The 22,336-nt window shown below is 46.9% G+C and overlaps 1 protein-coding gene and 1 long non-coding RNA gene across 3 annotated transcripts in view; one reads left to right on the plus strand and one right to left on the minus strand.

The window, feature by feature from the left end:
* Nucleotides 1–12,935, minus strand: part of ST8SIA5 (ST8 alpha-N-acetyl-neuraminide alpha-2,8-sialyltransferase 5) — a 77,377-nt gene extending 64,442 nt beyond the window's left edge. For both annotated transcript variants that reach the window (XM_061400080.1, XM_061400079.1), the window contains exon 1: nt 12,795–12,935. In XM_061400080.1, the coding sequence (XP_061256064.1) occupies nt 12,795–12,925 (131 nt within the window). In that variant the 5' untranslated portion in view covers nt 12,926–12,935. The remainder of the gene's footprint in view (nt 1–12,794) is intronic.
* Nucleotides 1–22,336, plus strand: part of LOC133237710 (uncharacterized) — a 485,111-nt gene that overhangs the window by 446,233 nt on the left and 16,542 nt on the right. The gene's annotated exons all lie outside the window — the stretch shown is intronic.

Consider the following 22,336-nt stretch of genomic DNA (forward strand, 5'->3'; position numbering starts at 1 on the left):
TGACAAGCAAATACTAGCCAAATGAAAACTGCCTCACTATATTCATTTCAGACAACATCAAACTGAAGGCTCAAAACATTACTAAAAACAAAGAAACTCCCTACATTTTAATAAAAGATTCAGTTCACTAGTATGCATACTAAACTAGCATGCATCCAATAGCATCACTTCAAAATGTTTAACGTAAAGCCTGGTAAGTTGATAAGGAGAAACTAATAAATCCACTATCATGGAGGAAATTTTCAACATGTATCTTTCAGAAATCGACAGAACAAGTGAACCAAAAAACTAAAAACAAACAAAACCAGTGAGGATACAGAAGACTAAAAAATTAAAAACCACGTGATTGAAAAGATATGTAAGGATACTGTACCTAGCAAGGTGAGAATCACATTTTTTTCAAGTACACAAATAATATTTATGAAAATCAACCACATACTAGACCACAAAGAAAATCTCAACAAATTTCAAGGAATCAGCCTTATAAACATCACATCACAATTCATTTGGGTTAAAAATTCAAAAAAGTATGTAAAGCAAGAATCTGGAACTTTTAAAAACTTCTAAATTTACGAGCAGGAAAGAATCCAGTCGTGTCCGACTCTTTGCGATCCCATGGACCATACAGTCCATGGAATTCTCCAGGCCAGAATACTGGAGTAGCCTTTCCCTTCTCCAGGGGATCTTCCCAACCCAGGGATTGAACCCAGGTCTTCCGCACTGAAGGAGGATTCTTTACCAGCTGAGCCACCAGGGAAGCCCAGAAATACTGAAGTGGGTAGCTTATCCCTTCTCCAAACTTTATGAGCAAATATAAATAAATCACGAGAGAAATTAGAAAATATTTGGAATTCAAGATAATTAAAATACTTCAAGGTAACGAAAAGGAGCTATATGACTAGGAACAAATTACTTAACTTCACTGTGCCTCAGTTACCTCACCTATAAAATGACAGTAGTGATCGTATCTATTATTTGTTGTTAGAATTCAGAGCGGTAACATATAAAGTGCTTAGACTGGTGTGTGGCACATTGTAAATCTAAGACAATTCTGAATTGTTGTCATCATCATCATCATCCCAAATCACAGAAATTTAACTACAGAGTTATTTAGAGGAAATATTATAACCTAAAAAGCTTACATTGGAAAATACTTAAGACTGAAAGGGGCATTTCAGATGGTAAAGAATCTGCCTGCTATGCGGGAGACCCAAGTTCGACTGACTGAAAATTACAAAGATGAGCATCCAACTTAAGACGCTAGAAAAATAATATGAGAATAAAACCAAAGCAAAAAAAATATTAATGAATTCGATAGGAAAGTTACAAGAGAAAAATCAACAAAGCCCAAAATCAGTCATTTAATAAAGATCATTTAAAAATAGAAAAAAGAAACAATGTTAGGAATAGAAAAGGAACCAAAACCTGAGATGTAACAGAGAATATTACGAACTTTGTGCAAATAAATCTGAACATTTTTTAAATTTTTCTGGAAAACTATAATTTACCAATAAGTGAATGAAGAAATATAAAAACCTGAATAGCCTTGAACCATTAAAGAGACAAAATTGGTAATTTAGAGTCTTCCCACAAGGAAAATATTAGGTGCTGATGGCTGTACACATGAATTCTACCAAGCTTTCAGAAAACAGATATGAAACTTGCATAAACCGTTCCCAGAAAATAGATAAAGAGGAAGCATCCCAACTCATTTGACAAGACTGGTTTTAAAACTAGACAAAGATAGCATTTTAAAAATTGCATGCCACTATCATTCAAGATGGAGAAGGCGATGGCACCCCACTCCAGTACTCTTGCCTAGAAAATCCCACGGACGGAGGAACCTGATAGGCTGCAGTCCATGGGGTCACGAAGAGTCGGACATGACTGAGCGACTTCACTTTCCCTTTTCACTTTCATGCATTGGAGAAGGAAATGGCAGCCCACTTCAGTGTTCTTGCCTGGAGAATCCCAGGGACAGGGGAGCCTGGTGGGCTGCCGTCCATGGGGTCGCACAGAGTCGGACACGACTGAAGCGACTTAGCAGCAGCAGCAGCATCATTCAAGAGCATGAGATCCAACATCTTAAATAAAAATATTAGTCAACAAAATCTCAAATTGTATGAAACAAATAATGTACCACAAACAAGCTGTGTTTGTCTCTAAAATTCTAGTTTAACGTCTATTAACACAATGAAATCCCATGGACAGAGGAGGTCGGCAGGCTACAGTCCATGGGGTCGCAAAAGAGTTGGATATGACTAGGAGATTAAACAACAACAGTCACATCAAAAAAGTAAAGGAGGGACTTCTCTGGTGGTCCAGTGGCCAAGACTCTGCACTTCCAATGCAGGGAACCAAAGTTCAACCCCTGTTCAGGGAACTAGATCCCACATGCAACAACTAAGAATTCTCATGCCACAACTAAAGATCCTGCATGCCGCAACCAAGGCGGGGTGCAGTCATATAAGTAAGTAAGTCAAAGCACTTTTTAAAAGAGTAAAGGAGAAAAAGTCCAATAGATGTAGAAAAAGCAACTGATTAAAATTAATATTCAAACACAACAACAGCACTTTCTAGCATATTCCATAAGGGAACCTTCTTTTCCTTACTAGAGGAAACAAAACAAACAAAAAACTACGACAACAAACAAAACAAAACTAAGCGGACGGATGCAATGCTGACAGTTCACTGTTATTCCCCTTAAAAGCAGGATTCATGACACCACATAGAAACATTAATTCAAAATGGATCTAAGACCTCAAAGTAAGAGAACAAGCTATTAAAAAAACAACCCTCTTAGAAGAAACCATAGGGGTAAATCTTTGTGACACTTGATATTGCAAATAGGCAATGGTTTCTTGGATATGACACCCAAAACACAAGCAACCAATGAAAAAAGCAGATGAATTGGAGTTCATCAGAATTACAACATTCATGCTGTCAAGGACATTATCAAGAAAGCAAAAGAGAACCCATAAAATGAGTGAAATGGTTTTCAAATCGTATATCTGACAAGGCATTTATATTTGGGACGCTTACAACCCAATAATGAAAAGACACACCATCCCATTTAAAAATGGGCAAAGAATCTGAATAGACATTTCTCCAAAGAATACATACAGCTAATAATAACCACAGGAAAGAATGCTCCACATCCCCAGCCATCATGAAAACACAAAATCAAACCCATAATGAAATACCACTTCAAAACCACTGAGATGACTATGATCAAAAAGATAATAACAAGTGTTTCCAAGAATGTGGTGAAACTGGACTCCTCATACCCTGCTGGAAGGAGTGTAAAATGGTGTCACTATTTCAGAAAACAGTCTGACAATTCTTCAAATGATGAAACATAGAGTTACCATGTGACCTAACAATTGCACTTGTTACCACGCTGTGTGTTGTGTGTGTACTCAGTCTTGTCCGACACTGTGTGACCTTCTGGACTGTAGCCACCAGGCTCCTCTGTCCGTGGAATTTTCTAAGCAAAAATATGGAGTGGGTTGCCATATGACTCAACAATTCCACTTGTATACCCAAGAGAAACGAAAACACACATCCACAGAAAAACATGTACAGCCATGGTACCATGCTCGTGGCAGCCATATACCATGAGCAAAACAGCAAAAATGTGCAACAGCAAATTGCAATAGTAATATGTTCAATAGCAAATGTGCAATAGCAAAAAATGAGCAATAGCAAAAATGTGAAATTCCATCATTAATGGATAAACAAAATATGGTATATCCGTAAGTTGAATATTATTCACCAATAAACAAATGAAGTACTGATTTGGGATTGCCATATACATACTGATTTATATTTAAAATAGATAACCAATAAGGACCTATTGTATAGCATAGGGAACTCTGCTCAATATTTTGTAATAACCTTAATGGGAAAAGAACTTGAAAAAAGGCTAAATACATGTATATGTATAATGAATACTTTGCTATACACCTGAAACTAACACAACATTGCTAATCAACTCTGCTGCTGCTGCTAAGTCGCTTCAGTCGTGTCTGACTCTGTGCGACCCCATGGACTGCAGCCTACCAGGCTTCCCCGTCCATGGGATTCTCCAGGCAAGAACACTGGAGTGGGTTGCCATTTCCTTCTCCAATGCATGAAAGTGGAAAGTGAAAGTGAAGTCGCTCAGTCGTGTCTGACTCTTAGCGACCCCGCGGACTGCAGCCTACCAGGCTCCTCCATCCATGGGATTTTCCGGGCAACAGTACTAGAGTGGGGTGCCATCAACTCTACTCCAATATAAAATAAAAATTAAAAAAAGAAATGAAGTACTGATATACGCTCCAACACAGATGAACGTTGAAAATATGCTTAGTGAAAGATGTCAGGTACACAAGACCACACATTGTATGTTTCCATTCACATGAAATGTCCAGGACAGACAAATCTAAAGAGACAGATTAGTGTATTTATTCATGTCTAGAGATGGGAGGTATGGGAATACTACGGGGTGATGGCTAAGAGGTACAGTGTTTCTTTGGGGGTTTAAGGAAAATGTTCTAAAATTGACTGGCATGAGGGATGCATAACTGTTCAAACATACTAAAAGCCATTTAATTGTACACTTCAAATGGATAAAGTTTATGAATTCATAGATGGGTGGATTTTATGACTATATTTCAATAATGCTACTCTTTAAAAATAAATTTTAAGAAAAAAAAATCGGGATTAAAGCCAAGATATTCACTATGACATATTTATTGAACATGCTATCAAAGGTTCTAGCCAGCACAGTAAGATAAGTGAATTAAGGTAAAAGGGTTGCAACAAAAGAAGAAAATGTCTACATAGAGATCCCAGAAGACTCTACAAATAAATTACTATCATTATGTGTTGATTATTATTATTATCCTCAAGCTTGCTGTTTTATAAAAACAATATACACTGAAATCAAATTAATTTCTTTACACTAGCTACAAATGGACAGAAAATATAATTTTTTAAAGATTTTTTACAGTAGCATTATAAACTATGCATCTAGAGATAAATCTAACAAAAATGTTCACATTCTTTATGGAGAATGATAAAGCTCCTGAGAGACACTGAAGGAGGGCATTAAGGCCCATGTCTACCTGGTCCTCCTCTGAGATTAAGTTTAAACAGCAGGTTGCCACCAGATCACACAGTATCCTTTCTACCTTTAAAAAAAAAAAAAAACAGTAATTGCTCTTTTGCTACCCCTCTGCTAAAACTTAAGTAATTGAAGTCTTTAACACTCCAGTATGCAGAGTACCTCATGAGAAATGCTGGGCTGGAGGAAGCACAAGCTGGAATCAAGATTGCCAGGAGAAATATCAATAACCTCAAATATGCAGATGACACCACCCTTAGGGCAGAAAGTGAAAAAAAACTAAAGAGCCTCTTGATGAAAGTGAAAGAGAAGAATGAAAAAGTTGGCTTAAAACTCAACATTCAGAAAACGAAGATCATGGCATCTGGTCCCATCACTTCATGGCAAATAGATGGGGAAACAGTGGAAACAGTGTCAGACTTTATTTTTCTGGGCTCCGAAATCACTGCAGATGGTGATTGCAGCCATGAAATTAAAAGATGCTTACTCCTTGGAAGGAAAGTTATGACCAACCTAGACACCATATTAAAAAGCAGAGACATTACTTTGTCATCAAAGGTCCGTCTAGTCAAGGCTATGGTTTTTCCTGTGGTCATGTATGGATGTGAGAGTTGGACTGTGAAGAAAGCTGAGTGCTGAAGAATTGATGCTTTTGAACTGTGGTGTTGGAGAAGACTCTTGAGAGTCCCTTGGACTGCAAGGAGATCCAACCAGTCCATCCTAAAAGAGATCAGTCCTGGGTGTTCATTGGAAGGACTTATGCTAAAGCTGAAACTTCAATACTTCGGCCACCTCATGCAAAGAGTTGACTCATTGGAAAAGACTCTGATGCTGGGAGGGATTGGGGGCAGGAGGAGAAGGGGACGACAGAGGATGAGATGGCTGGATGGCATCACCAACTGGATGGACATGAGTTTGGGTGAACTCCGGGAGTTGGTGATGGACAGGGAGGCCTGGCATGCTGCGGTTCATGGGGTTGCAAAGAGTCAGACATGACTGGGTGACTGAACTGAACTGAACTGAACTGAACACTCCAGTGATGTGAGTTTATGTTAAGATTTTTGCACTAACAAAGGGGATTTGGAGCAGCAGAGAGTTTAAAGGTAGAGATGCTTTCCACACCCCCAGGAGCCTGGCGGGCTACAGTCCATTGGGTCTCAAAGAGTTGGACACAACTCAGCGACTAAGCACAGCATAGCACATTCTAGAATATGGGTAAACTTTATGAATTTATAGATCAGTAGATCCTATGAATACATAATGTTCCCAGTGTTCACACCCAAACCGCCCTTGCTCCATTGCCAAAACTGCAGGCCCTTTCGCACGGATCCCTCCGCAGTGCGCGTCACAGTTGCCCACTCCCAGCCAGGGATCACTTTGCCTAGTTTCCTCTCGCACCTCCGTCTCCTCACTCTCCTCCACCCCTACCTCTCTGCAGCCTCAGCTCCCACGCCAGCTCTCCTCTCTCCAGCCCCTCTGTGCAGGCAAGCCCTCAGGACTCTCCTCTGTGCCCCTGCCCATCGCCATCTTTCACTCTGCTCTCCCTTGGGTAAGATGTCATCCAATTCCATCACACAGGCCAGTGTTTTTCTAATTGAGAGTTTCATCCAATAGATTAAAAAATCGATGCAGCAGTATGTCCCAGAATTATTTTTTTTATTTTATTGTGGTAAAATAAATATAAAATTTACCATTTTAACCATTTTCAGTGTACAGTTCAGTGATACTCAGCACAACCACAATTGTTGTGCAGCCATCATCAGCGTCTAGCTCCAAAACTTCATCCTCCCAAACTGAGACTCTGTACCCATTAAACACTTATTTCTTATTCCTCCATCCTGAAGTTGCCCCTGGCAACCAACCATTCTGCTTTATGTCTCTACAGAACTCATATAAGTGGAACCATACAGTATAGTCCTTTTGGGATTGGCTTACAGCACTTGGTATAATATCTTCCAGGTCTGTCCATAGTGTAGTATATATCAGAATTTCCTTCCTTTTAAGGCTGAATTTATTTTTTAAATAAAGTAAAATGGGGAGGGGGGTTCAGGATGAGGAACACGTGTACACCCGTGGCGGATTCTTGTTGATGTATGGCAAAACAAATACAATATTGTAATTAGCCTCCAATTAAATAAATTTAACTTTTAAAAAAGTCAAAAAAAAAAGAGTATTGAAATATAAACAAAAAAATGAAGTAAAAGTGAATTTTTAATGAAGCAGAATAGAAAATACTAAAGTGAATTTCTCATAATGAGGTCAAACATTCTTTCACAGAATGTTTCTTTCAGATGGATGTGTATGAGAGTATGTTCTGGATCCCCAGGTATAACTTACAGTGTATAACAATCATGAAAGTTGGAAAAACGCTGATTTTGATGTGTGGTGACACCAAAATCCCCATTGTTTGTCTGGCTCTTGTCCACCCGCAGTTCCTGAGCTCCTTTCCAATGAGTTGTTGGATTGCCCTGCAGTGTCTGAGCAGATCTAGATGTGAATTTGTTACCCTCTTTCCTCCAGACAAGCTCCTTCTCACATATTTCCCACTTGTAGTGGTTTAGTCACTAAGTTGTGTCCGATTCTTGCTACTCCATGGACTCCTCTGTCCATGGAATTTCCTGGGCAAGATTACGGGAGTGGGTTGCCATTTCCTTCTCCAGGGGATCTTCCCCACCCTGCGATCTGAACCCAGGTCTCCTGCATTGCAGGCAGATTCTTTACCAACTGAACCATCAGGGAAGAAGTCACTTTTCACTTAGTTCTCCATAATCCAGCTCTGCCTGCCTCACTCTGGCCCCCAGCTATACACGCGTTATGAAGAATGACTCAAGTCTCCCCTGAACCTTTCAACTGTTGTTCAAGCTGGGTTTCATACCCCTTCCGTCCACCTCTATTTCTTATGGGTCATTTCCCCTTTCCCTAGGACCCCCTTCAAATGCCTCCCTCCCTGCTCCTTAAGACATCCCAACCAATTTGCTATGGCTCGCTCCGCATCCTTCGAGTCCCCTGTCCGCATCTCCCGTGAGGCCTATGCATGTGCTACGTGCCATTCTGTCTTCCCCATAGACTGTGAGTTACTGGGGACCCTGGGCTGCATCCGTCTTGCAGATCACTGTGGGTTCACCGTGTAGGAAATCTTCATTAAGTATTTGTTCAAGTGAGAACAGACATGGAAGCCAAGAAACACCAAGGGCAAATTTCACAGCTCTGTTTCTTGCCTTTTCCTTCTCATTCCACATACTGCTCACCTTCTCCGATGCCGGGAGCCAGCACAGGAGATCCCACCCATGACAAGGTCATGCGGAGGAGACCTGACAGGCAAGGCAGATCAGGACTCGAGGGACTCCCTGGACCTGCTCGAGCATCGACCCTGAAACCAAAGTCTGCTGTCTACTGTTTACCATATTCTGCCTTTCACCAACTCTTCTGACACTAACAGGGTCTATCCCTGACCACCTTTCTCTGAAGAAAATCAACTAAGGGCTCTAGTTAATAAGTCTCCTGGGCATGAAAGGAGTATTTCAATTCTAACCCCTCTGTTGGCATTCTAAGCTTGCTTGGCAGTTTTACCCATACTCTTGCAACTAACGCACATGATTGTTCACAACATCTCAACCATGACCTTAGAGCAGTGAAAAAGTTTTATTAGAATAATACTGCATTGTTGAGCCAATACTTGCTTACCCTTTGTGTGCCTGGGAGTGCATTAGTTGATATAGTTGGAATGTAAGAAGAACAAGTAGTAGCCTTGGTATTAGCAACATAAGACCTTTGAGTTAATAAGTTCTTTCTTTGCTATAACCCACTACACCTTTGCTCCATAAGAATGTAACTTTATTTAGTACTTTCTGAGGGTAAAACAGATTGGAAAAATAAAGAAAAAACACTTTAAGGGAAAACAAGTTTTCTGGTTGACCAACCTTTATCAGAAAAGGGTCACAAAATGTCAACAGGCCTCTGGGCCAGAAGATAATGTACATAACACAAGACCCTTGTAAATGAAAAGGTATGCAAAAAACATTCTGGTTTCAATAAAGGTCAAAACTGATGGAATCTTGAGCTGACTCTGCATGACTCTGCATCTTTCACTTCTGGAAATGTGTAACTCAGGGTATAAAAGCTGCTTTTGAAAATAAAGCTGCAGACCCGCTTCACCTAAGCTTGGTCTCCCTGTGTCATCTTTCACCGACGCCATTCATCCTGAGGGTATCCCTGGACTCTGCTGAGGCTGGACCCTGGCACTCCAGTAGAGACCTGGCGCCCACTAAGCCACCTGTACTGCCCACCTTCCTCTCTACATCTCCCCTTCACCTCCCTTCCTGGAAGTACCCCCTGTACAGCACAGGGAGTGGCCAGGCAACCAAAAAAAAAAAGAATGTGCACTGACTCACACCCCCACTCCCTTCTGCTGGAATCTGTCCCTGATTCTCATTGGAACAGCTGGCCCTGTTTGTGGCCCTGAGCTCTTTGTGTCATGTCAAACAATGAAGGCTCTGCCGAATACATCCACCCAGCTCAGCCCAGAAGCAAAGAACGGCCGCCTGCATGAATCCCCAGCTCCCAAGTAGATCTGCCTCCAGCACCACGTTCTCCTCACTTCTGACCAGGCTGCGTCAACAGCCTCCCAACCTCCTCCCTTTTCTACCCCTTTCTGGAAAGGCCCAGAGAGCCTTCCTTCGCTTGGATCACATCACTACTCTACTGAAGGACCACATGCAGCTCCCTGTGAACCGAATTTAAACTGTCCTTCTCAGTCCAATAAGTCACTGACCCAAAAATACATCTGTCTCCTCCTTCCCTGAACTTCCCATTCCCTACACTCCCCCTTACCTTAGTGGGATCCACATCGTCACTGGTCTCCTGAGTTCACTACCCCTGCAGGTATGCGCTTTCAATCACTTCTCCATTACCAATATTTCAAAAACCTACTATGTGCCAGGCACCATATTTGGTGCTCAGGGTACAGCTGGGGACAAAACAAAGTGAACCCTATCCCATGGAGTGTTCATCTAGAGCAAGGTTTCTCTCCCTCAGCACTGCTGACATTTGGGGCTGGATAAGTCTTTCTTGTCGTGGGCGGGCTGTGCATTGTAGCATCTTTAGCCCTGTCCCTGGCCTCAGCCCGAGAGATGCCAGATGCTCTCCTCTCCCTACTGTGACAACCCAAAGTGTCTCCAGACATTGCCCGAGGAGCGACACTGCCCTGATTGAGAACCACAGGCCTAGAGCAGCAGAGTTACAAATCACTCGAGGAGCTCATTAAAAAGGCTGGTTACTGGGACCCACTCCCAAAGAGGGGCCCGGGAACCTGCATTTCAGTGACCACGCAGGTGACTCTCGTGCAGGCCATTCCAGGGCATCTACTGGAGGAGCACTCAAGTGTCAAGTGTAGAAACACAGGAGACAGACCAGTAACCTTATCGAGTCAATTCATGGCAAAGATGAGATGTGTAAGAAACAAGATAGGGGAACAGATGCTATTCGTGTGCCAGCATGGCAGCCACAACCTGGAGAAGGGTCCGGACAGCCTCTCGGCTGGTCCAACTGATCGATGGTTAAAGCCCCGTGTGACAGCACAGGTAGGGTCAGCCCAGGAGGTGCAAGTCGGCGGGGCTACGTCTCTGCACCTTGGCTCCTGCCCTCTTGGGCTCTGGATCTGCATTTTCCTCACCTGCCCAAAGCGTCTCCTTCCTTCACGGGCCCATTCGGGTCCCACCTCCTTCAGGTGGTCTTCTTCCCTCCCAACTCTGGTCTGGTGGCGCCTTCCTCCTCAAACATTTCAACACTCACATCTTAGCTCATCTGTGGCCACTATGTTTCCCCAGCTAGACATCAAGCCCCCTGAACACCAGGACCACAGCATCTTCTTTAACGATCCTACAGTGCCCTGCCGGGATCCAGTACGTGTGAGTTTGCTTACTTGATTGAATTCATCCAGGCCCTGGAGCGAGGCTTGTGAGGTGGCCTCTGAGACTAAGGGGGATGAGGTCTCTGTGTTAGAAGTCGGGATGCAACTGGTATGGCTGCTGAATTCCAGGCAGCCAGCTCATCAGCCCAAGATCGAGGAGGGCCTGCCAGGGCGAGCACTTAGAAGCTGAGCTTCCGTTTGCCGTTTGCCGTGGGCAGGATATTTTCCCGGTGTTGATAAGGCAGCAGGGGTCCCAGCAACCCCGGGGCCATTCTGGGTAGGTGCCAGCAGGGGGTAGGAACCCAGAGCCACCCTGCTAAGGAGCAAGTGCAGCAAGCTGGCCGTTTCGGGCCCAACTGTCCTTGCACTGGGTCATCTTAGTGGGGGCGGGGGAGCGGGGGGCGGCAGGCCCAATGGGCTCCAGCAAGCCAGGAGACTCTGAAAATGTCCTTTAATGGTACCAGCACCACGCAGGGCCCATCAGCTGCCCTCAACCAGAGAAAAATGCTCTCTGGGAAGGTCGGGGCAGTGGCTGGTTGGGAACAAATGTTCTTGCCAAGGGGCCTCACGCTCCCCAGCTCGGGACGCGGAGCGGAAAATAGCCCAACTGTTTGACTCTCCTACAGTGAGCCCAGGCCCAGCAGCACTGTCACTTGCTCCCATCCCTGGATGCAGCCCAGACTAGGACGCCAGCGACTGACGTGAACTCCAAAGGATACAAAGAGAAAAACTGTTTTATTATTCGGAAGTTTAGGGAAGAAGCCGGGATGTTTATATAGCTAGCCAGGCGTTTTGTTTTCTATCCGTCTGATGGGGGGAGGGGCAGCGAGGGTAGGAAGACAACTGACAGCGAAGGAAAAAGCTCGGGCAGAAAAGAGGAGTGTGGTCTTTCCGAAAGAGGCTCTGAAACGCGAGGATCCTAGCGCAGCCCTTTCCCCAGGTCCTGTAACCCCAAGCGGCTGCCCTCCGCCAGCCGTAGGCAGAAGCCCATGGTGGCATTTCCGTGTTTTGCGCACGCAGGGACTGAGGCCGTGCCCGAGTGCTGAGTCCCTTTCTCCTAATGGAGTTTGCCCGCGGATGAGGTGGGGTAGGAGGGGGGCCCAAGTGGGGGCGGTTAACTTCTGCTGCAGCTCTGACCTTCTGCCGAAGGATGAGACGGAACCATCTGCTTCAGGAGGGATCGGGTGGTGAGTTTTCCCGGTGCCAGTGGATACCGGTCTGTAAGAATTCACTGTTTCTGTCGCATCGTCCGAGCCCACTATCCACCCCGCCACACCTAATTCTGCACTCCTGGGCGGGGGGATGGGGGTGGGGGGTAGAATGTGTTTTTTCCCCCAGGGGCCCCCACAAAAGTTCAGGACTCAAGAGGTAACCCTATACGGTTCTGAGCCCTCTACACCCGGCAGCCTCCCCTCGGACCATATGGCCGTGGCACTGTGGACTTGAGGACACTGATCTGACCCCTGAGGCCGCTCAGGACATTCGTATGTTTTTATCCTCAGCTTGGCCGGTCCGAATTCCATCCTGTCCCCCGTTTTCCACAACAGAACAAAGTTGTCGGGCCCCTCTGGCCAGCGCTGGACGCAGGCGTTCTCCTCCGGTTGCGTGGAGAGATGCGCTTAGGAGCGCGGGGACCCAAACCTCACGCGGCTTTGCTCGAGGCTCAGTGCAGACCCCGGGGTCGCTCACACGGGCCACGCCGGGGCGGAGCCTCCGGCTGCCACCTGGGGGCTTGCCCGCGGGCTCCGCGCCACCCCACCCGCGCTGGGACTTTCTTACCTCTTGATGTAGTTCCTGCCATACAAGATCTGTTGCAGCAAGGTCACCAAGGCGAAGGCGCAGATGAAGATGAAGAGCAAAGTTCGGTTCCCCAACAAATCCCTGTTCGCCGAGGGGTCCGCGTAGCGCATCCTGGCGGCCGCGCGCGCACGGCGGAGCGCGGCGGGCGCCTGGCGCCTGGGGGCCCCCTCAATCACGCGCGGGGCTGCGGGGCCCCCGGGGGCGCGCGGCCCACCAGGCGCCTCTCGGCGCGATCAGGAGGGTGGGGGACTTCTCGGAGCAAAGTTTCCGGCTGCCGAAGCCAGAGCAGGAGAATCCGAGGGCCGCCCGCGCCGGGGCAGCTGGTAGAACAGGGCTGGCCTCCCCGAGCTCCACAGATACCCCAGGCCTCCCTCCCGATGCCTTCACCTCCAGGCGCCCATGCCCGGCAGCCTCTGATTTCCCTGCGGAGGGGCGACGCCAGGTGCCCCGAGCCCGGGCGGCCCCTCCCGCCGAGGTGGTGGCCAATGGGGAGCGGGGCTCGGCTAGGTCCGCCTGTGCGCCGGAGAGCGCTGCGCACCGCCCCCTCCGGCCGGGCTCCGGATCTGTCGCCCAGTGCGGTCTCCGGCTCTGGCGGGCCAAGTCTGATCCCCGGGCCCGCAGCGAGGGAGAGCGCGAAGGTCGGCCTTCAGTTCTATAGATGGGAGGTGGGGGACGAAACACCCGGACAGTCTGGGTAACGACAGGCGGGGGGTGGAGAGGGGGAGGGGTGGGGCGGAAAACGCCGGGTTTGAATCCCGGAATTTTAGAAGGAGGCAGGAAGAAAAGCCGCGGCGGGGCACTGAGTCACCCCCGCTGCCGCGTCCTCACGCTCCCGGGGCGATATCTACCGAGAAAGCCGAGCAAGGTCAGCCCGGCAGCCCTCAAGGACGGAGCGCGCGGCTCCTGCATGCTGATGGCCTGCGGGGGTGCCCGCCCGCCCGCGCCCCGGGCGCCCCACTCCAGCAGGGAGGAGATTCTGGGGCTTTCTGCCCGGCCACAGCTCTCGGCAGTTCGTCAAAGACCTTGTTGTCACCGAGACACTGGGACCTTGTCTCATCCTTGGAACCACTCGTAAATCTTAGGTCAGGCAGCGGGCCGCCTTCGGGTACCACGGTCCCCCAGAGCTTTAGTAAGTCACTGTTTAGAAAGGTCTGCACTTCAAGAGTACAGACACAGCGGGGGGGCGGGGGGGGGGGGCGGAGAGGGGGACCCAAAGAAATGCAATGCCAAAGAGGTACCTCTTCAGAAATCCTAACCCCTCACTGTGCTCTCCCATCACCCTTCCACCTCCGCCCCACCCCGCACGCCCCGCCGACAAGCCCCTGCCGCCTGGGAGTCACGTGCCCGCAGCGGTCACCACGGAGCCCTAAGTGGGTCACCACGGAGCCCTGAGTGGATGATTCTAGGGCGCCCCTTCCAGGGCTCTCCAGGCAGTCCGGGGGATTCTAAAGTCAGGTCGGGGCTTCATCTCCGAACTTGACCTTGAATCTCTCAGCAAGAAAAAGGACTTTGACAGGAAGTGCCCAGGCTCCAATACTCTGGTCTCAGCATCTAATAGTTTGCTCTTTGAACTGGAAGAACCAAAGAACTCAGGTTAAATCTCATGATTAGGGTTCCACCAATATCTTGGAATTCATGTTAATCTACAAGGTGAAAGTGGACCCTGTTTTATCTATGTATCAAATAACTATTATCCATCAGGGTGCCAGTAGGCTTGGCTCAGAGGTTAAAGCGTCTGCCTGCAATGCGAGAGACCTGGGTTTGAACCCTGGGTCGGGAAGATTCCCTGGAGAAGGAAATGGCAACCCACTCCAGTATTCTTGCCTGGAGAATCCCATGGACAGAGGAGCCTGGTGGGCTACAGTCCACGGGGTCGCAAAAAGTCAGACACGACTGAGTGACCTCACTGGAACTGTAAAGAAATAACACATAAACTTTTAGATGGTCCATTATTATTGTAATCCCATATTTGATTGATGGTACTTTGGCCACCTCATGCAAAGAGTTGACTCATTGGGAAAGACTCTGATGCTGGGAGGGATTGGAGGCAGGAGGAGAAGGGGACGTCAGAGGATGAAATGGCTGGATGGCATCACTGACTCAATGGACGTGAGTTTGAGTGAACTCCAGGAGTTGGACAGGGAGGCCTGGTATGCTTCGATTCATGGGGTCGCAAAGAGTCAGACAGGACTGAGCGACTGAACTGAACTGAACCGCCTCAGTTCAGTCCTCAGTCCTGTCCGACTCTTTGCGACCCCATGGACTCCAGCATGCCAGGCTTCCCTGTCCAACTCCTGAGCTTGGTCAAACTTTCATCAAGAGGCTCTTTAGTTCCTCTTCGCTTTCTGTCATAAGGGTGATGCCATCTGCATATCTGAGGTTATTGATATTTCTCCCTGCAATCTTGATTCCAGCTTGTGCTTCATCCAATCCGGCCGGCATTTCACACAATGTACTTTGCATAGAAGTTAAATAAGCAAGGTGACAATATACAGCCTTGACGTACTCCTTTCCCAATTTGGAACCAGCCCATTGTTCCATGTCTGATTCTAACTGTTGCATTCAAACTGTATGTACAACTACTGGCATATCATCTACATAGTAGTAGTTTTCTTGCCTGGAGAATCCCAGGGACGGGGGAGCCTGGTGGGTTGCCGTCTATGGGGTTGCACAGAGTCAGACACGACTGAAGCGACTTAGCAGCAGCAGCAGCAGGCAATATAAATAATCTAGAGATGTGAATACGTGTTATGCAAATACAATGCTGTTTTACGTAAGGGACTTGAGCACTGGCAGATTTTGGTGTCCACAGGAGCCCTGGAACCAATCCCAAGGATACTGAGGGATAACTGTATTCTATACGGGAGGTATTTGGATTGCTTGATACTCTGCAAATGATTCGCAAGAGTCCAGAGCATCTCTGCTGACACTGCTTTTTTGATCCTAACAACATTTAAAACCTGCCTTCACAAGAAGTCAAAGAAGTGTCTTTCACACACACACAATCACAAGCATCTCTGATGGAATCAGAGACTGATGATCTGGAAACATGGAGGTCTGCAGTTCCTGTTATTTCTATTAATGGGGATATGGTTCCATTTTAAACCAAATTGATATTCTGATGGTACAACTGCAGCAAACACTCAGAAGGCCTTGCAAACAAAAGAGTAAACACATGGAGAACCGATCCCTCTGCCAGACTCAGCGAACACCATTTTTATATCCTAATTGCCAGGAATGGGGACAGCTGCATCTTTGTTTAAAACACACACTCACGCACAATTAAGCCAAGAACAAATGTCAACACTGGCACAATCTGCTAAATTACTGATAACTGATGGGCATTACTCACGCTGTGAGCATTGTCTCCGATAGAAAATGGAAAGATTCCTATTTTGAAAAGGTCTTAGAGGTTTCTACTGGTTTAAGAAAGCTGCGTTTTGTTTCAACCACACAACTGCAACCTACCAGGTTATGTAAGTAACCTTCCACCCATGTGTTCAAGGAGTGTGTGATAAGAATATGCTGTTCCTGTACATTTTTATATTTGTATGAACAAGGCGGATTTGTGGTTTAGGGACACTTTGCCTGTGACGAGGGTGTCTAGTGGCCACTGACTAAAAATGCCAGGGATGGCCTCGTAATTCAGTGAGCCAGGGTTGCCCCTTGCATGGGCAACTGCAGACACTGGACCCTATGTCATCAGTCTAGTTTTCAATAAATTATTATTATAGACTATAACTTAAACTCCTTTTTCAGTTCCCTTATGAAGTACGAGCTTTGTTCTAAATAACTTATGAAATAATCTTGAACGTGAATGTGAAGTCCCCTTTTGACCTTCCCATCTCCAACCTGACAAACATCCCCTTTCTGTCTCAGCACCACCTGCCAGGGGTCAACTGAAAGAAAAATACACAATATAAAGGTAGAGAGTTAAGTTTTATTCATAGCCTAGGAGACAGCCTCTCAGATAGCTCTGAGGAACTACTCCAAAGAGGTAAAGGAGGGGCCAAGATATATATAATTATTTTTCTACTGGGAAAAAACTTGTAGTCAAACATCAAAAAATGACTGCTAATCACAAAGAACAGACCTCTCAAGTTAATGATTTTAGTGCTTTTCAATGTACAGGAAGATGCAAGAATCTGGGGTCTCTTAGACATTCTCCTTAGATGTACACCTCAGCTATCTAGGGGCCAGTGTATCCAAAGGACAGAACATTTCCTGTTTTTCTCCACCCTGAATATTCTTCTGGAGAAGAAACTGCAGTGGCTAATGGCTGTATCCTTGTAGAACTGAAAAGGCAGGCAACATTTTTTTGTTTACACATGTATTTCTCTCCTGAATTTGCCCCAGTTTATTCAGTTTGCTTCAAAAGGTAGAGGCATCATTATTATTATTCCATAATAGTTTGTGCATTCAGGGCATATGGTGCAGAGAGAGCCATTTCTACCTTGGGCATGTCATACTCCTGCAGATTGAAATAGCTACACAGTTTATGATAAGGTTACTCAGAACACATTTAGAGGGAATTCCCTGGCAGTCCAGTGAATCAGACTCTGCGCTTTCACGTCCAAGGGCCTGGGTTCAGTTCCTGGTTGAGGAACGAAGATCCTACAAGCTGTGAGTCACAGCCCTAAAAAAGGACACATTTAGATGACATGATGATATCGTGGCCAGAAAGAACCTGGGATCTCCTTTAATCACTTTAAAGGCCAAGCTCTGGGGTAGAAACACTGGGATCAGGTTCTGTCCTTTGAGCAAGAGCACTGATGAATTCAGCTGAATGTTTTTCATTGCAACCCAGGACCGGCCTCAAGGTGTGTTCTGTGGCTGGTCAGTATAATGCTCGGAGAAGGCAATGGCACCCCACTCCAATACTCTTGCCTGGAAAATACCATGGACGGAGGAGTATTTTCCAGGAGGCTGCAGTCCATGGGGTCTCGAAGAGTCGGACACGACTGAGCGACTTCACTTTCCCTTTTCACTTTCATGCATTGGAGAAGGAAATGGCAACCCACTCCAGTGTTCTTGCCTGGAGAATCCCAGGGATGGCAGAGGCTAGTGGGCTGCTGTCTGTGGAGTCGCACAGAGTCGGACACGACTGAAGCAACCTAGCAGCAGTATAATGCTAGAACTTCAGATAAATACCTATAAATACAGCTGCCTAGAAATGTCTAATGTTCCTTGGGTACCTGAGAAATGGAAAGGAATGACTGTTCCCTGTGATCATCCATTTCTAAAGCACCAGGGGAGCTCCTAGTCCTGATGCCATGGCTGCAGCAGAGCTCCTGTCATTTCCCCGCAGTCCCGGGTCCTAGAATCTCCAGTCACTTGGTAGCCATGGTGGAAGAGCTTCCAGGTGCTTGGTCTTCTGTGAATGCCAGGGAAAAAAGATCAGCCAATCTGTGCCCCAAGAGCTTCATAGCACAGTGAAGACAGACACACAGTACTCGAGAGGAGGATATGTGTGCCTGTAACTCAAACTGGGGTGTCAGGTGTGGGAGGTGGGGAGGGACCCATTGGCAAGAGAGGTGTCCAGAGGCAGTGTTTGGCCACAGTTGTGACAGGTAAGGAGGTGGGCCATGAGGAGCCCTGAGACAAGGTATGCAGGGCAGAGGAGCCAGGTGGGCAGCCGCAGACATGGCACAGCCAGCTTGGTGTGGCTGGAAATGAGGTTGGAGGGGGGCGGTGGCAGGAATCAGAACATAGGGAGCTGGGACTGCAACCACAGAACTATTGCAAGATTTTAAGTAGGGGAACAATATGCTCAGATTTGCGATTTAGATAAATCAATCTGCCGGGTGGTGGAGAACAGTCTGAGGGAGAAATGCCTGAAAAGACTCGGAGGTGACAGCTTATCTTGGTTCCCCCTGCCAGCAGCCGACCCCTCCCCACTACTGCAGCCCCCGGCACCCCACTGGCAGGCAGCCCCACCAAGGATCTCTCATTACCGTACCAGCTTGGTGAGGCGCACTCTGCCTCCTTCCAGAGGAGCAGGCAGGGGTGGAGGCACAGGCTCACTGCTTCACGAGAGCCGGCCCTGTATTCAGTGCTTCACATGTGGCTCATTTGATGTTCATGGACATCGGTAAGCATACTGGGGACAGGCCCACCACACACTGGGACAGCTCAGAGCTTGTCTCTGATACCCTCCTTTCCCTGCCCCCCAGCCCCGCACTTTCCAGGGTTCCCTCTGGTTCCTTGTGCAAAAATATATGCTCTCCCCACTCCCTTTGAAAGCCCGGCTCTTGGGAAAGGCTCTGATAGATTTCATTCAGTGCTCCTGCTGGAAGGAAATTCAACATGAAGTATTCTCTGTGCCTGTAATAAAGGCCGGCTCCAGAGCTGCGCACAGAGCGCTGGAAAGAAACCTCAGGTGACCAGCAACGGAGCCGCGTCCTCAGTGTTTTCATGCAACCTACTGGGGAGAGAACATGTGTCTGATGTCACAATAGAAATCCGTGGAAACGGGACTCGTTTTAAAGGAAACTTCTTGTAAAGTTTTCCTGTCAACACTTGCATATGAGAAACAACAGGATTGATGTATTCTGCCTGAACACCCCGAAAACAGATCCTCATCCCCGAGTGTGCTCACAGCAGGACCGCCTGGCCTTGCCATGCGGTGAGTCTGCCCAGGTCGTTGTTACTTACAGGCCAAGCAGGCAGAGCTGTACGCCAGAGGTCAGCAAGCTTTTTCTGAAAAGGCCAGAAAAAATTCTGACATTTCGTGAGCTGCACCCCTTCTTTTGCATGCAGCTCTATTGTTGCCCGATACAGAAATGAATGGGTGTGACCAGCGTCTGCCCGTGGGCTGTACAGGTGGCTGCCCCTGTTCCCCATCATGTGATAGAGCCCTACGCAAGAAGGCCTACTCCATGGACCGAGCCACGTAAAAGACATTCCCCTGTGTTTAGGATTATGTCCACAACGGCCTGATAGATTGTAACATGTTAATCCATTATCCTTTGTCCACAGGTTAGCACAGCTTCATTTAGCCTTGAACTACAGCCTGGGGATCACAGGATGGCATTTTCATGCATAGAATGCATGGAATGCTCTCTACCCTTTTTTCCACTTATGTTTCCCTTTTCTTCTTCTCAATGGGACACTGTTTCTGGGAGTGTGTGGTGTTGAGGGAAGAGAAATGAGAGAATGGGGAGATATGTCCCACCAACCTCCCAGAAATGCCATGTCAGAACCACATAAGGCATCATCCATGGCGCTGGGTGCTGGTCACCTGCCCAGCCCTCCAGCCCCAACACGTGTTACTGGTTTACTTGGTACTGCACCTATGATGCGGAGAAGGCAATGGCACCCCACTCCAGTACTCTTGCCTGGAAAATCCCATGGGCGGAGGAGCCTGGTAGGCTGCAGTCCATGGGGTCGCTAAGAGTCGGACACGACTGAGTGACTTGACTTTCACTTTTCACTTTCCTGCACTGGAGAAGGAAATGGCAACCTACTCCAGTATTCTTGCCTGGAGAATCCCAGGGACGGGGGAGACTGGTTGGCTGCCGTCTATTGGGTCGCACAGAGTCGGACACGACTGAAGTGACTTAGCAGCAGCAGCACCTATGACGACAGTTGCCAAGCTCATGGGAAAAGAAAAACCAGGCAACTGGTCCACAACTTACAAATGAGGAAACAGATTGTTTGTTGTCTGAATGACTTGGTGTTTGGCTACAGAGGCTTCCAGGCAGGAGAAAGTGGCTGACAGCATCCTGGAGTGTGGGAGATGCTGTCTGATGGTGGGAAAGAGCTCAGGATTGGGTCAGAAGGTGACATGCTTTAGGTCACCTCTGTGAGCTCAGGAGATACACCTACCTTCTCTAACCCAGTGGTATCGTCGCATGTAAATTGGAAAATACAATACCTTCCCCCTCAAAGGAGGAGTCTGTGAAGATTAAATGTAAACCTGTAGGAGCATTTTGTAAGCTATGAAACTGTACAACTCGAGACAGCAGTATTTACTGTGGCCAGAGATAGAGGGAAAGTTAAGTCTCAACAAATTTGTGAAGGTGGTCAGGTATCCCTAGAGGCATCCCTCTTCCCCTGTCCTCTCTTGACCACTCCCAGGGCCCAGCATCAGGGGCCAGGACTCCCCAGCATCCCCACTGGAGCCCAGACCAGGATCGGCCCCCTTCACTGTCCTCCCACCAAGCAAACCTCATCTCCTCAATGCACAGCGGAAGATGACCTAAGAAGTGTGGAATCGTGGAAACAGCACAGTGCTAAGCGTCAAAAACCTGAATTCTAAGTCTGGCTCTGTCACTAACTGGCCATCTGAATTCAGGTTTGATTAACCTATTGGCAACGTTAGACTTGGAGCCCATACGCGGAAAGACAGCTGTGGTTTTTAAAACTTTTTCCAGCGTTAAAACTCTACCTTCAAAGCAAAAGGATGCTCTATGTTCTTCATCCCTCCCCTCATGCCCCTTCTTGACCCAAATGGCATTCCCTAGGCAGCCATGAAAGGCAAGGGCTTGCTGAAGCATAGTTGAAAACACTGAGCTAAATGACCCCTGAGGTTCCATTCATCTTTTAAATTCTCTAATTCAGTCTCTAAGATAAAAGACTTCATGCTAATGTGAGGAGTAATATAATACACTATAGTACTCCTACTAGAATCACTTGTATTTGAGTAGGAATTCTCATAGCTGTATAATTTTATGAATTAATATATAAAGATAGAATTTCAGGGACCATATATATGAAAGAGGCAGTTTGGAGACACCCCTGGATCTCGTAAGATCTTATGACTTGGGCTGTCCATTCAGCTTTCATGTAGGACTAACTTAGGTGATTAATGTCATTTTTTGGGCTGGTAAGTGAACTCTTGGCTTCCCAACAGATCCTTCGTTAATCATGAGGCCCAAGGAGGAAAAAGAAAGGCCATCAATTCTTTCATGGGGGGAATAAGAGTTAGAATCAGGTTCAGCTCTGAGGGACAGAAATCCCCAAAATGACAAGACCTAATAAAGATACACATTTCTTTCTATTATATAACAGACATCCAACAGCAATCTAGGGCTAGAAGAGTGGCTTCATTCAGAAAAGTCTTTGAAGAGCCAGGCTCCCTCCAGCTCATCACTCTAAGGAAGTAGTTCTTGTCCTCAGGTTCCAAAATGGACACAGGAGCTCCAGCCATCAGTTCTAAAGTCCATTTAACATGATGAGGGAAGATCACTAATTATTAGAGAAATGCAAATCAAAACTACAATGAGGTATCACCTCACACCAGTCAGAATGGCCTTCATCAAAAAATCTATAAACAATAAATGCTGGGAAGATGTGGAGAAAAGGGAACCTTCATACATTCCCACCCTGTTGGTGGGAATGTAAACTGATACAGCCATTCTGGAGAACAGTATCGAGAATCCTTTAGAAACTAGGAATAAATCTACAATATGACCTAGAAATTCCACTACTGGACACATACCCTGAGAAAGCTACAATTCCAAAAGACACATGCACTCCAATGTTCACTGCAACACTGTTTACAATAGCCAGGACATGGA

The sequence above is a fragment of the Bos javanicus genome, chromosome 24 (assembly GCF_032452875.1).
Source record: "Bos javanicus breed banteng chromosome 24, ARS-OSU_banteng_1.0, whole genome shotgun sequence".
Classification (NCBI taxonomy): Eukaryota; Metazoa; Chordata; class Mammalia; order Artiodactyla; family Bovidae; genus Bos; species Bos javanicus.